This window comes from Talpa europaea (genome assembly GCF_964194135.1).
Source record: "Talpa europaea genome assembly, chromosome: 10".
NCBI lineage: Eukaryota > Metazoa > Chordata > Mammalia > Eulipotyphla > Talpidae > Talpa > Talpa europaea.
The window spans coordinates 4259447-4272028 of NC_140077.1; the positions used below are offsets into that span (position 1 = coordinate 4259447).

General features: G+C 47.6%; 1 protein-coding gene across 2 annotated transcripts; it reads left to right on the forward strand.

The window, feature by feature from the left end:
* Positions 1-259: 259 nt before the first annotated feature.
* Positions 260-11821, forward strand: OAT (ornithine aminotransferase; the record flags this gene model as incomplete). Of its 2 annotated transcripts, XM_084244801.1 has the most annotated exons (9): positions 260-458; positions 2470-2694; positions 2804-2899; positions 5973-6100; positions 6726-6848; positions 7468-7596; positions 8303-8416; positions 9232-9376; positions 11661-11821. In XM_084244801.1, the coding sequence occupies 9 exons, from the start codon at positions 260-262 to the stop codon at positions 11819-11821; spliced, it is 1320 nt and encodes a 439-aa protein (XP_084100927.1). The 2 variants fall into 2 exon arrangements, with proteins under 2 accessions (XP_084100927.1, XP_084100928.1); XM_084244802.1 differs by lacking the exons at positions 2470-2694; positions 2804-2899.
* Between the last annotated feature and the right edge of the window lie 761 nt (positions 11822-12582).

Genomic DNA, 12582 nt, shown 5'->3' on the forward strand with positions numbered 1-12582 from the left:
AGTGAAAGCCCCTTATCTTGGTTTTTTGTTGTGCATTCTGCGCTGTGCAGTGTGGGGCAGGTCCCTGTGAATGTGGCTTGCCTGCTCCCGTGGCCTTCCCCTTCCGGCTTCCCAGCGCCAGGTTTCACTTACCTCTCACTGTGCTGCTGCTTTTGCAGGGTGGGGGTAAGTGCAGGTCTGGCGCGATGGCGGCTGTCTCCCGGGAGGGTCTCACTCCGGGCCTCTCTGACCAGGTCCTGGTGTCCGACTTGAGGGCAGGATGTTTTCCAAACTGGCGCATTTGCAGACTGTGGCTGTGCTCCGCCGAGGATTTCATTCTTCAGTGGCGTCTGCTGCATCTATTGCTACTAAAAAAACAGTCCAAGGCCCTCCATCCTCGGATTACATTTATGAACGTGAATCTAAGTATGGTGCCCACAACTACCACCCTCTACCTGTTGCCCTGGAAAGAGGAAAAGGTACATTTTGAATTAATCCAATCCCCTCCCCTCATTTTTTGCTTGCAGCCTTTTGTAAAAATGCTTTTATATTTTCTCAGTGTATATATTTCCAGATGTGCTTGATTTGTGTATTGCACAGTGAATTCAGCTTTTCCTGAGCCTGTAGTGCTCGTGGAGTCAGGGTCTGTGGGAACAGAGATGAACTGTGGTCTTGTTGGGCCTTCCCAGCAGGGAGGTGAGGCAGAGAGATGCTGCTGCTTTCATTTTTTCCTTTGATTTTCATTTTGGCACAGTTTCAGACTTCAAAGTTGTAACAGTTGTACGAAGTATTTTCTTTTGCTCTTCACCCAGATTTCCCAGTTGTTAACTGCATTTGCTTTATTATGTCTCTCTCTCTGTCTCTCCCCCCTACCCCCCATTTTCCCCTGAGTGGCATTTGCAGACGTTGTGCTGTCTCTATCCTGAATACTTAGTTATGTCTTCCCTGCAACACAAGGGATTTCTCCCATGTAACATCAACACTGATCATCTGGGACAGGACGTGAATGCAGCCACGCGCCATGGTCTCCTTGGCAGGCCTGGTTGAGACTTCATTTGTCCTGTGCAGCAGAAGAGAATCTCAGCATGTGGCTTGCATTCACTTCTCAGGTCTGTTTAGTTTGTTTTCAACCCAGAACCATTCTTCAGTCTTTGTCTTCTTGACCTTGGTGTTTTTCTTTTTCTTTGTGTTTTGCTTTTTCCTCATTTCTTGCATTTGAAGTATTCCTTGATGACATCCTTGGCCTGAGATTCTTTGCCACTGTCCGTAACTACCACACAACTGCAACCACCCGCTTTTACGGGCTTCCCTTCTGTCACTTTCCCAGAGGCCTACCCATTCGCCTTCTTTTCCGCCTAAGGTTGTGCTGTCACCAACCTTAATTGAGTTGACTTGATGTTCAGCACACAGGGCCTCCACCACCTTGACATACGTAGGCTCATCATAGCTGGATGCAAGCACATGGAGGTGGGCTTGGCACTTGTCTGAGGCTTTGGCAGCTTCTCGAAGTCCACATGCTAGGCCATCATGAGTGAGGGCATCTTCAGTGTGTTAGGCACTTGGCAAAAGTTAGATGTAAAGACTCCCTTACGTTTTTTTTTTTAAAGATTTATTTTTATTTATTTATGCATACAAGAGCTGGGGTGTAGGCCAGAGTGTAGGGGGTGTATGTTTGAGAAGGTTCACCGAGACAGAGTGGGGAGCAGAACAGGCAGATCTACTGAAATACACTGTTGAGGGGTGCAGCGGGCGGGACAAGGGAGGTCTGCTGTGCCAAGTGGGTCAGCATGCTGGCCTGGGATCGAACTCATTCTGCAGTGGCTTTATGGTACTGATAGCTTCATGGTGCTGAGACTTAACCCCTTGTGCCACTAGCGAGGCCCAGTGCCAGAACTTTCTCATAGTCTCCAAAGGAAACACAGTAAACAGTTGCTCCCTCTTCCTTCATGCCCCTTCCCCACCTGCTTTGTCTCAGTGGAGTCACTTACTCTAGTTTATAGATGAAATAGGACAATTTGTGTCCTTTTGTGCCTTCTGGGACTTGGGTAGTATACTCATGGTGCAGCATGTGGGGCGGGTGTCAGTAAATTTCTGCTCTCCTGTGGAGCGGTGATCCAGCAGCTGCTGGGCACATCTCGGATGTTTGTTGTGACAGCGCCACTATGAATCTCTGTCACTGTCAAGTAATCATGATTTTATGTTATGTATAACTTTAAATTCCAATTCTTGTTGGAGAACAAGTGTTCTAGGAGAACACTTTAAGTGTTTAGAAAACCTTTAAGTTATGCTTTTCTTATGTGTAATTTGAAGATTGGTCAGATACAAATCATTCCTCATGATCCAGAGTTTATTGTGCTTAAGCTAAAACATGCTTTGGCCGATTTCTGTCTTAGAGGTTCATGTGCAGGTATTTAGAGGACTCGCTAGCAATCTTAACCTTTGAACTTTGCATTTTAATAATTTTCTAATATTATTTTCTTTGCCTGTTAGGTATTTACGTATGGGATGTAGAAGGTAGAAAATATTTCGACTTCCTGAGTGCTTATAGTGCTGTCAACCAAGGGCACTGTCACCCGAAGATCGTGAGTGCTCTGAAAAGCCAGGCAGACAAGCTGACCCTGACGTCGCGGGCTTTCTACAACGATGTGCTGGGCGAGTACGAGGAGTACGTCACCAAGCTCTTCAACTACCACAAAGTCCTCCCTATGAATACAGGTAAATTCTTCCCTTTTTGGTTAAATGATATCATTACCCAAGAATGTAACCTTATTAGTTTCTGATAATCGAAAACATTTTTTAAAACCTAAAAATACGCTCTTGGCAGGAGTGGAGGCTGGAGAGACCGCCTGCAAACTGGCGCGCCGCTGGGGCTACACTGTGAAGGGCATTCAGAAGTACAAAGCGAAGATCGTTTTTGCAGGTGTGTGAAGTCCAGCAGGAATCAGATACACGTGTCATTTACTGTTTTACTGAAATACTTCTGGTGGTTGCTGAATGTTTCACAGGAATTTATGAGTAACTTTTCTTGGGTTCATTTCCAAGTATCTCTTTATTTTTTTATTTATTTTTTAAAAATATTTATTTATTTATTGATACAAGCACTGGGTACAGTCAGAAGCGCGGGAGGGTGAGAGAATTCACCAGAGCCAGAGCGGGGAGCAGAGCAGGCAGAAGGACCGAGGTACACTTGCTGAGGGGAGCAGCGGGCGGCAGGAGAGGTCTGCGCGCCATGGGGGACCCTCCTCCGGTGGCCGGGGAGCAGCCGGGGATCGAACCGGCGCTGCAGAGGCTGCGGGCAGCTTCGCAACCCAGTGCTCAACCGCTGCGCCACCGGGGAGGCCCTCCAAGTATCTCTTTAGATATAGAATTTTTCTCTTGGAAATAATGTCCTATTTCTCTCTCCCTAAAGTGAGTGACCGTGTCATTTATTTTTCATCTACTTATCTGATTTTTCTTTTTTTTTTTTTAAAGATTTAAATATATTTATGCATACAAGAACTGGGGTACAGGCCAGAGGTGTGGGGGGGTGAGAGGAGTCACCAGAGACAGAGTGGGGAACAGAACAAGCAGATTGACCAAAGTGCACTGCTGAGGGGAGCAGCGCATGAGCCAGGAGAGGTCTGCTGCGCCATGTGGGTTGTTCCCTGGCAAGGCCGGGGATTGAACTCGTGCTGCAGTGGCTGCAGACACCTTTCATAGGTTGAGTCTTGACCCTTTACGCCACCAGGGAGCCCCTATTTGATTTGCCATAGCTGTTTTCTGATGAGTTGGATGGCCTTCCTGGGGGGCGTTCTTGTCCTTGGACTGGCCATGTCAGGGGGTGCCCGTCCTGGGTGGAGCTCGGAGCTCGGACCTCGATATTCACTGTTGTTCGTATGCGTTCCTAGAGGTTTGGAAGACGAGCGCTGAGTTTGCCTTAGCTTTATTTCTGAAAATGGCTGAGAGCAGTGACTTGAATACTGATTGGGAAAATGGCAGTTAATGACAGTAATAAAATCTGACGTTTGGAATCCTTATGATGACCTTCAATGGATAGGTTCTGTCTTTTAAAAAAAAACTTTAATTTTTAAAAACAAAGTACATATAAGTGTGTCATTGCATATGGTCAAAACTCATTCTTGTGATGGTTGAAATCAGTAAATATTCTGCCTTGTGAATACATGAAGTTAAATTACAAGCCCCACAGTAGCCTGCAGAGTCCATCGACTGCCGGCCATAGTTGGTGCTGGGGTGACAGGCAGCGTTTGCATAGAAGAAATCCTCTGCACAGCTCTGGGACCTGCTGTCTTGGGAATCTGGTGCCTTAGCTGAAGGGAAACATAACTGTCTTTTGCAAACCAAAATGACATCTCTGATTTTCATTTTTCTAGACTCTATGCAGTCTTGCTCCTTAGCTGAAGGTGTAGAGATGTTTTCACCTGCGTAGTGAAAGAAGCTGGGTTAGTCCGAGGGCCGGAGAGACAGAAGACTGTCTTCAACTGCATGATTTATACCTGCAGGCTGTGGAGGCTGAGGCTGCTGGCAGAGAGGAAGAGGCAGGTTGGCTCCTGGTCTGGGCCTCGCCAAGACAGTGTGTCTTTGCTTGTGGACAAGTCAAGTGGAGATTACTTAGCTGAGGGAGACTTTGTGAGTGAGGGTAGTGGTTAGAGACTGTGGAGCCAAAATACCAGTCATTCAGTGCCCTGGATGAGATGGCTGCCTGGCAGGCGTGGTGGGAAGATTAAGAAAAAGGGCGAGCCCTCATAAAGCCAGCGCTCCCCAGTTTCTCCCCTCCTTGAATTGGACCCAATTGAAAGGATCAGCGTTTGCTTCACTTTGGTTTAGGTGTCTTCCTGCTCCTCGAGGTGGGGACTTGCAGACACGGTCGCCATTCCTACCCCAGCACTAGGGCGGTGCTCTGGGCAGCCGCCTTTCAATCAGACCAATTAGTGCAATAAACAGTGGGCCAGATGTTCCTGAATGCCGCGGACCAGCACAGCAGTAGACGATGAGGCCACCTCAGGGTTGAGAGAAGCGTGCAGGGTGGTCAGGGCGTCGGTGAAAGAAATGACAAACAGACACACTTCAAGAGTGAAAATCTGAGTGTAATTATAACAAGCAATGACCATTTTAGAAGAAAGAAGGAAGTTTAGAAAGACAAATAAGGGATTAAAGTTTGTAGTTCTAGAAAGACAGGATAAGATTTTTAGCATTCTTGTAGTGGTTCTTGGTGGTCGTTATCTTTTGATAAGCTTCTGCCTTTTCAGGGAACTTCCGCTGCTGAACTTCCTCTGCTTCAGGGTGTTATGCTGTTCTTCCCCCCCCCCCCCCCCTTGCCCAGCCATTCCTAAAGATCACTGCGGGGGGAGGTGCAGCAGGTATGTAGGGTTTTGCTGTTCTCCCCCTGCGCGCTGGTTGCCCAGCCAGACCTAGGGACGGTTAGCCCTAAAGGTCACTGCAGGGGGAGGTGCAGCACCTGAACAAAGCCAGGTGCCTGTCACTGAGCACATAAAGGGTTATCCCACCAAGAAAAGCAAAATCGAAAGCATTTGGACTTCCTGAGGCTGTTTTCTCCAAATGAAATTTAAAATTCCTTCTGTAGAATAGTCACCCAACAGCATTGAACTTTGCGCAGGTAAATGGCTGGTTGTCTATGAAGGGATACACTCTCATCATGGCCATGGTTGTGTCGTATCCAGAACACCTGGCTTGTCAGAGTTTGGGATTACTGAGATTTGAGAGGAGTGTCCATCCCTGGGGGCTCTCCCGCTCAGGAGGCTCAGTAGAGAAGAACCCGCGGCAGCGAGTCCAGGCCAGGCTGTGGTGGGCAGGGAGCCATGGTGTTTAATGTCAGATTTTGTTTGCGCAAATGAGAGTTCCCTGGAAGCTCTCTAAAAGCAATCTCTTGCTTTTTTGAAAAATCAAACTTTCTAAGGTTTTTTTTTTGGGGGGGGGGGAGGATATGTTAAATTATGGGTGTTTGAAATCATCACTTTATTTGCTCTCCTTTCTAGCTGGAAACTTCTGGGGTAGAACAATGTCTGCCATCTCCAGTTCCACAGACCCAGCCAGTTATGATGGCTTTGGACCATTCATGCCAGGTTTCGAAATCATCCCATATAACGACCTGCCTGCCCTTGAGGTACCGCCCTCCAACCCCGCCCCGGCTCGTGGTGCTTTAGCTTAGAGTAAATAGAGTACGCATCTGGTAAATGTATGGCTCAAAAATAAGCTACGTGACTCCAAGAAAAGCCACCTTAGCTCAACAAGGCCAGGTTTTCTCTGCAGTGGTTGGCCCCAGCATGGCTGCATTGCATCTGTGACCTCACCCTCATATGTCAACTAGCCAATTCCGAGGTGTGGTCTTTGTAAATGTTAGCCTGCGACATTGCTAGTTTAGTTACCTTGTTAGATGAAATTTTGCAGTTTGCACTAGCCTTTTAAAATTTATCAAGTGGAAGACTTGTAAAAGAGAGTCACTTAAAACAGCTTTTAAAAAAAGGTTTTTTTATAGAGTAAGCATTACTCCATATCAGAAAATGTAGGCGAGAGTAGCGGAAGTATTTGGAGGTTCTGCTAATTGAGTGTCAGAAATGTCATACTCTGAAGTCATTGTAAGTTTATATGCAAACTTGATTTGCATACTTGCTCTAACAGGAAAATAAGTGCACTGTGTGATTTTTAGGTTTCTAAAAACCTAGGTTTTTTAGGTTTCTACTCCCTTGTAGAGAGGGAGTTACTAAAACATATCCATATTCTTTTGGTAGCGTGTTCTTCAGGATCCAGACGTCGCTGCCTTCATGGTAGAACCAATTCAAGGTGAAGCGGGTGTTGTTGTTCCAGATCCAGGCTACCTGATGGGCGTTCGAGAGCTCTGCACCCGGCACCAGGTCCACACTTCCCCCTGCAGCCCTTAGGGTCTCCATAGGATACACTCAGAGAGTCCCTCCCCTGGCCACTAGAGGGAGACATCGCTCTCAGCGCTTGAGCACTGCGCTCTTCTGTCCCGGAAGCCGGCATCTTGCTGGCTCTGGACATGGGCAGCTCTTGTCCGAGCTGCCTCGCCTTCCTGTCTCCTGGCTCTGTGCGCCCATCCTTCCCAAAGGGATACCCTTGGTTGCATCCTTCTGCGCTTGAATTTAGATTCTCCTCCCCTCTTCCCACCATGTTAAAATATTTAATAAGAGGTAAATGTTTGTGGAATAAAGAAGTGAATTCACTTTGTTTCCAGAGCACATATTCCAAGCTCCCTTTGGCCCCTGGCCATTGCCTTAGTGCCTTGCACAACACAGAGCTGGGCATTAGGCCCCCAGGGAGGGCCTGACATAGGAATTGGCTGGCGTGTCTGCAGGACTTTCACTGGCTGCTGCTGAAGCCATGTGGGCAGTTTAGAGTGGCTTATAAATCTGAGGGAATGTCAGAAGAACCAACTTGTGTGAGAAAGTAAAATGAGGATGACTGTTTTTCCCCGTGGAAACAAAAATGACAATTACTGCCATTTCCCTACAGGTCCTGTTTATTGCTGATGAAGTACAGACAGGCTTGGCCAGGACTGGCAGGTGGCTGACGGTGGATCATGAGAATGTCAGACCTGACATCGTCCTCCTCGGAAAGGCGCTTTCTGGAGGCCTGTACCCCGTAAGTGGAGTGTCTGCTCCTTCCCGCTCCCTGTTGGTGTGAGATAAAGCATGGGGGCATTTTCCATCACTTGACCTTGGCCAAGGTTAATACTTTTCTGATGGCTTGGTTTTATCTCGTGGGCTGTAGGTTACCTGAACTGTGTTTAATAGAAACACTTCAGAGGTCAACTTAATTTTAACTGACGAATTGTGGTTTGGAATTTGCCATGGATTTTGTTTTGCATGGAAACACTTTTTGTTAAAAATTGTTGTGTAGACCCCTGTGCTTTTCTGCATTGTTCAGAAACAAAGCATCACTCATTGCTTGAAAACATGACCAATTAACGTAGAGACTGGAGAAAAGCAGTGGTTTGCTGTAGTTCTCTGCTGGAGATTCCTATCCAGAGCCAGTGATGGGCGCTGAGTCCAAGGGCCCCGGGTGCAACGCAGAGCGTTGTTTAGCCGTCGGGCGCTTCCCTGCGGAGGCTGGAGCGTCCTCAGCGTGGTCATCGCAGGGCTGCTTTCCTCTTTCAGTTCTAAAAGCAGCACTGCTCTGTGCCGTCGAGTGACCGCGGGGGGCTCACTAGCTTTGTGCAGGTCACTCAGCGGCGCATGTGTAGCTCTCATTTGTTGAAGCTTTCTGTTTGATATCAGTGTCATAAGTACTTGTCACTGGTGCGTGAAGACTAGGCGGCCCGGCTGGCACTGAGCTCTCTGTCTCCCAGGTGTCTGCAGTGCTGTGTGATGACGAGGTGATGCTGACCATCAAGCCCGGGGAGCACGGCTCAACATATGGTGGCAACCCCCTTGGCTGCCGGGTTGCCATCGCTGCCCTGGAGGTAACTGCTGATTAGCACCCCTGGTTTCTGCCCTTGCAGGTGTCCAAGGAACTGTTTACCATGAGCCTGCCGGTGTGATGAGAAAGGAGAGCATGAAGTACAGAGGAGAGTCTAGGGCAAGGCATGCCCCAGGAGGGAGCCTGCGGGCCTCAGAACCCTTGTTCTGACCAGGCCCATCAGGCCTCGGGTGTAGCACGTGGTTTTCTTTTTTAGGATGGATTTGGATGCTTTTAGACTTACTCATGAAGCGCCTACCAGCAACACAAAGTATTATGTAAGCTTGAAGGAAACTAAGGAAAAAAGTAAACACTTCTATATTAACTTTTATTTATTTTTTAAAGATTTATTTATGCATACAAGAGCTGGGGTGCAAGTTAGGGATGTGGGGGGATGAGAGGATTCACCAGAGACAGTGGGGAGCAGAACAGGCCGATCTACTGAAATACACTGCTGAGGGGAGCAGTGGGTGCGACAGGAGAGGTCTCCTGTGCCATGTGGGCCAGCTTCTTGGCCGGGGACCAAACTTGTGCTGCAGTGGCTGTGGATATCTTGATAGTGCTGCGTTGCATTAAGCAAATGGTTGTCCTTATTTTGCCATAGAATTAGATTGATAATGGGTTTGTGACTGAAGCGAGGCTCGGTGAGCTGGGGTATTTTTAATTAAAAGTTTTCCAGGCTTTGAAAAGTAAAAATGAAAGTTGAGTTGTTCTGGTCTTAATGTGACCCTGTAATTTTGCTTACAGTCTGCAATCCCCTCCAAAGCACAACGTAAGCTAGGACTCTTAACATTTGTGTGACTTCTCTTTTAAATGTAGGTTTTGGAAGAAGAAAACCTGTGTGAAAACTCAGACAAGATGGGCGTCATCTTGAGAAATGAACTGATGAAACTGCCGTCTGATATCGTGACAGCTGTGAGAGGAAAAGGATTGCTGAACGCTATTGTTATCAGGCAAACCAAAGGTACGGAGACCTCACCCGGCTGCTGTTTCACAGGATGAGCTGACACACTTGCTGTCGTCCCTCTAGCTGGGGACCGCTTTGAGGCGGTTTGTGACTGAAGCGAGGCTCTGTGAGCTAGTGTATTTTTAATTAGAAATTAAGGTTTTCCAGGCTTTGAAAAGTAGAAATGAAAGTTGAGTTGTTTTGGTCTTAACGTGACCCTGTTCTTTTGAGCTGGGGACCTCTCTGAGGCTCTCCACCGCCCTTCTGGTGACTGAGTCGTAGGCAGGGTGTTAGGATTTCTTAAGGATCTTAAGTTCAGTTTTTTCCCACACGAAGGCACATTTTACTAATCTGAGCTGTTCGTTCCTTGTAACTCATTGGGTGTTTTGCCCAGGATCGGTGATGCGGGACTTGGAGATTCCAGGTCAGCTCGTGAGGAAATCTGCACAGATGTTGTCCTAGTCATTCTCCTCTCTGCTCCCTGCTTCCTTGACCTGGGTACCTGGTGTGTCAGGAGAGGTGGTGGGCGCAGTCGTCATGACGACGGGAGCCCACAGTGACGGAAGAGATAACTGGTGCGAGGCTTTCCTCCGTCCTGGGGAGTCCTTAGTTCTGGTTGGATTTTCTTGTGATAATCCATTCTTTTCAAGTGGTGTTTGAGAATTACCTGGGGAGCTTGGCTTTTAGACTTACTTCTGGAGCAGTTGTGGCAAGATGAACCCAAACTTAGTCTCACTCTAGAGATTCTGATGCCGTGGCCTGGGCACGTGGCGGCGGCTCTTTTGCTGATCCTGATGGCAGCGCAGCGGCGTGCTCGGAGGGGAGACCGTGCGTGGTGGCCTGTCCTCCTGGCCCTGTGCTGGGACTTCTGGGAAGGCTGCCTTATCTCCCAGGCAGCTCACCCCTCACAGGTGCTGTTGATACAGGCATAAAGGCACTGTAACTTCTACATGACTCTGGTAAAAAAGCATTCTGAGTTTAAAAAAATGAACAAGAGTCTAGTCCCCTGAGCTCAGGAAGCAAGTCCACGTGCATGTGTCTGTGCCCACTGTCCAGTCTATGCCAGCTCTTCTACCTCAGACCCACGCTCTTGGTTGGCTGTAGTAGCCCAAGCACACACTTCTTTTGCTTGGTCTTTTTTTGCATCTATTTAAGATGAACAAAGCCTGCGTGCAGTTATCCCTTTCCGCCGTGCCGTGTGCCTGTGCTGAGTCACTCATGGGAGTGATCTCAGGGCGAGCTCGCCACGCAGCCGTCTCGGCTCGCACTCGGGGGCAGCGCTGGCCACGAGATGCTGCGCTCTTTCCGGAACACACCCTCACTGGTGTTTGAACCCCTCACGGCCCCTGGCGTTCCTTTCATTCTGGACTGTGGTTTTCTTTCCATAGCATCTTTCCATAAATCAGTTATTTATTTTTACCTGAATTAAGATTATTTTTATTTCTATCTTTTCCCACCACAGTCCCGCATGTCCCCTTGTCCCTTTCCTTCTACCCTTTACCTCAGAGCCCTCGGGTGTGTTTTGATGTCCGTTAGTGCCCTGAAGCGCTCTTGTGGTTGAATTGTCTGCTCGGTGAATGTTCGGTGTTTGTTTTTTTCCACTCTGGCTGACTGGGCTGTGCATAGTTCTCACAGTTCTCTCTGTTTTGGTGAAAATGATTGTATTTCGTCCTTTCTTACGGCTCCATAGTACTCCGCGGCGCACACGTAGCGCATCTTCTTGATGCAGCAGCGGGCGGTGGACATTGAGGCTGCTGTAAATACTGCTGCTGAGAGCACTGGGAACATACGGGGTTTGTGTTGGTAGTTTCATACATTCTGTGGGAATTCAAGAGTTGGGGCTGTTGGAGCCCATGGTATTTCCACCCAGATTGCAGAGCTGCCTTCTTGAGTAGGTGCTTCGGAATTCCCTGTCTCTGGGCAGCCCTGGCCACACGTACTGCCAGGGCATGTTAACCATCTAGCATCTTTTTTTTTTTAATAAACTGAAACTTTTTATTTATTTATTTATGCATATAACAGCTGGGGTGTAGGCCAGAGGTGTGGAGGGTGAGAGGATTCAGCAGAGACAGAGTGGGGAGCAGAACAGGAGGATCTACTGAAAAATGCTGCTGAGGGGAGCAGTGGGAAGGCAGGAGAGGTCTGCGGCGCCACGTGGGTAGCTCCCTGGCCGGGGATTGAACTCACGCCACAGTGGCTGGAGATCGCTTGATAGCGCTGAGACTTAACCCCTTGCCTGCCAGGGAGGCCCTATCCATCTATCTTTGGTCAGCATTTACATGTGACCATTCTTTTTTTTTAGATTATGATGCTTGGAAGGTGTGTCTGCGTCTTCGAGATAATGGACTTCTGGCCAAGCCCACCCACGGCGACATCATAAGGCTTGCGCCTCCGCTTGTGATCAAGGAGGATGAGGTCCGGGAGTCCGTGGAGATCATCAACAAGACCATCTTGTCTTTCTGAGGTTCTGGCTTGTCGGCAGGGGTGCCTGGCAGCTGCCGGAGACGGGCAGGTCAGCGATGGTCTGGAGAGCCCGCTGCGGCTCTGCCCTCACCACAGCTCATTCCACTCCCCCGTGTCTTCACAGACCTTTTTGTAATATATATGTATTTTCAGTTCACCCACCAGAGAATGGCATTTGTAAGTGTGCAGTTGGCCGTGTAACATGCGAGGACGTCACGGCTTCTGTGTAGGGTTGTTTTTGTGTGTGAGCGTGCTTCCTGAGGTGAAAGGCGTCTGCCTGTACATGGATAGCCTTTTAATCAAGCCCCTGAGTATAATTTATATGTTTTTATAATTTCCTTGCTGGTGCAAATATTCTGTATTTGAGAGGTTATATGGGGTGTTAGATAGTTGACTTGCTGACCTTCTAAAGTTGCATCATAAGAATTGAATTTTAGTAGGATTAATTATTAATCTTATATAAAACACTAGATTTAAGTAAATTTTATATTGACCAATGCCCTGATATATTCTGTGAATGTCATTATTTTGAATCAAAAATTAATGTTTAAATTCCCCAAATTGTGTTTTAAGCCCTTGATATAATTTGTAAAAAAATCTTCCTTTTCAGTGTTTCTTTAAATTCAAAATAAAGCATATTTAAAATATTTTGTGGGGGTTTGCTTTTTCTGCACTATTATATTATCAGTCACTCAACCTGTCAAAGCTTCTTGAATGTCATTACCTTGCTTTATTTTATGTATTTTCTAAGAGCATTTCAG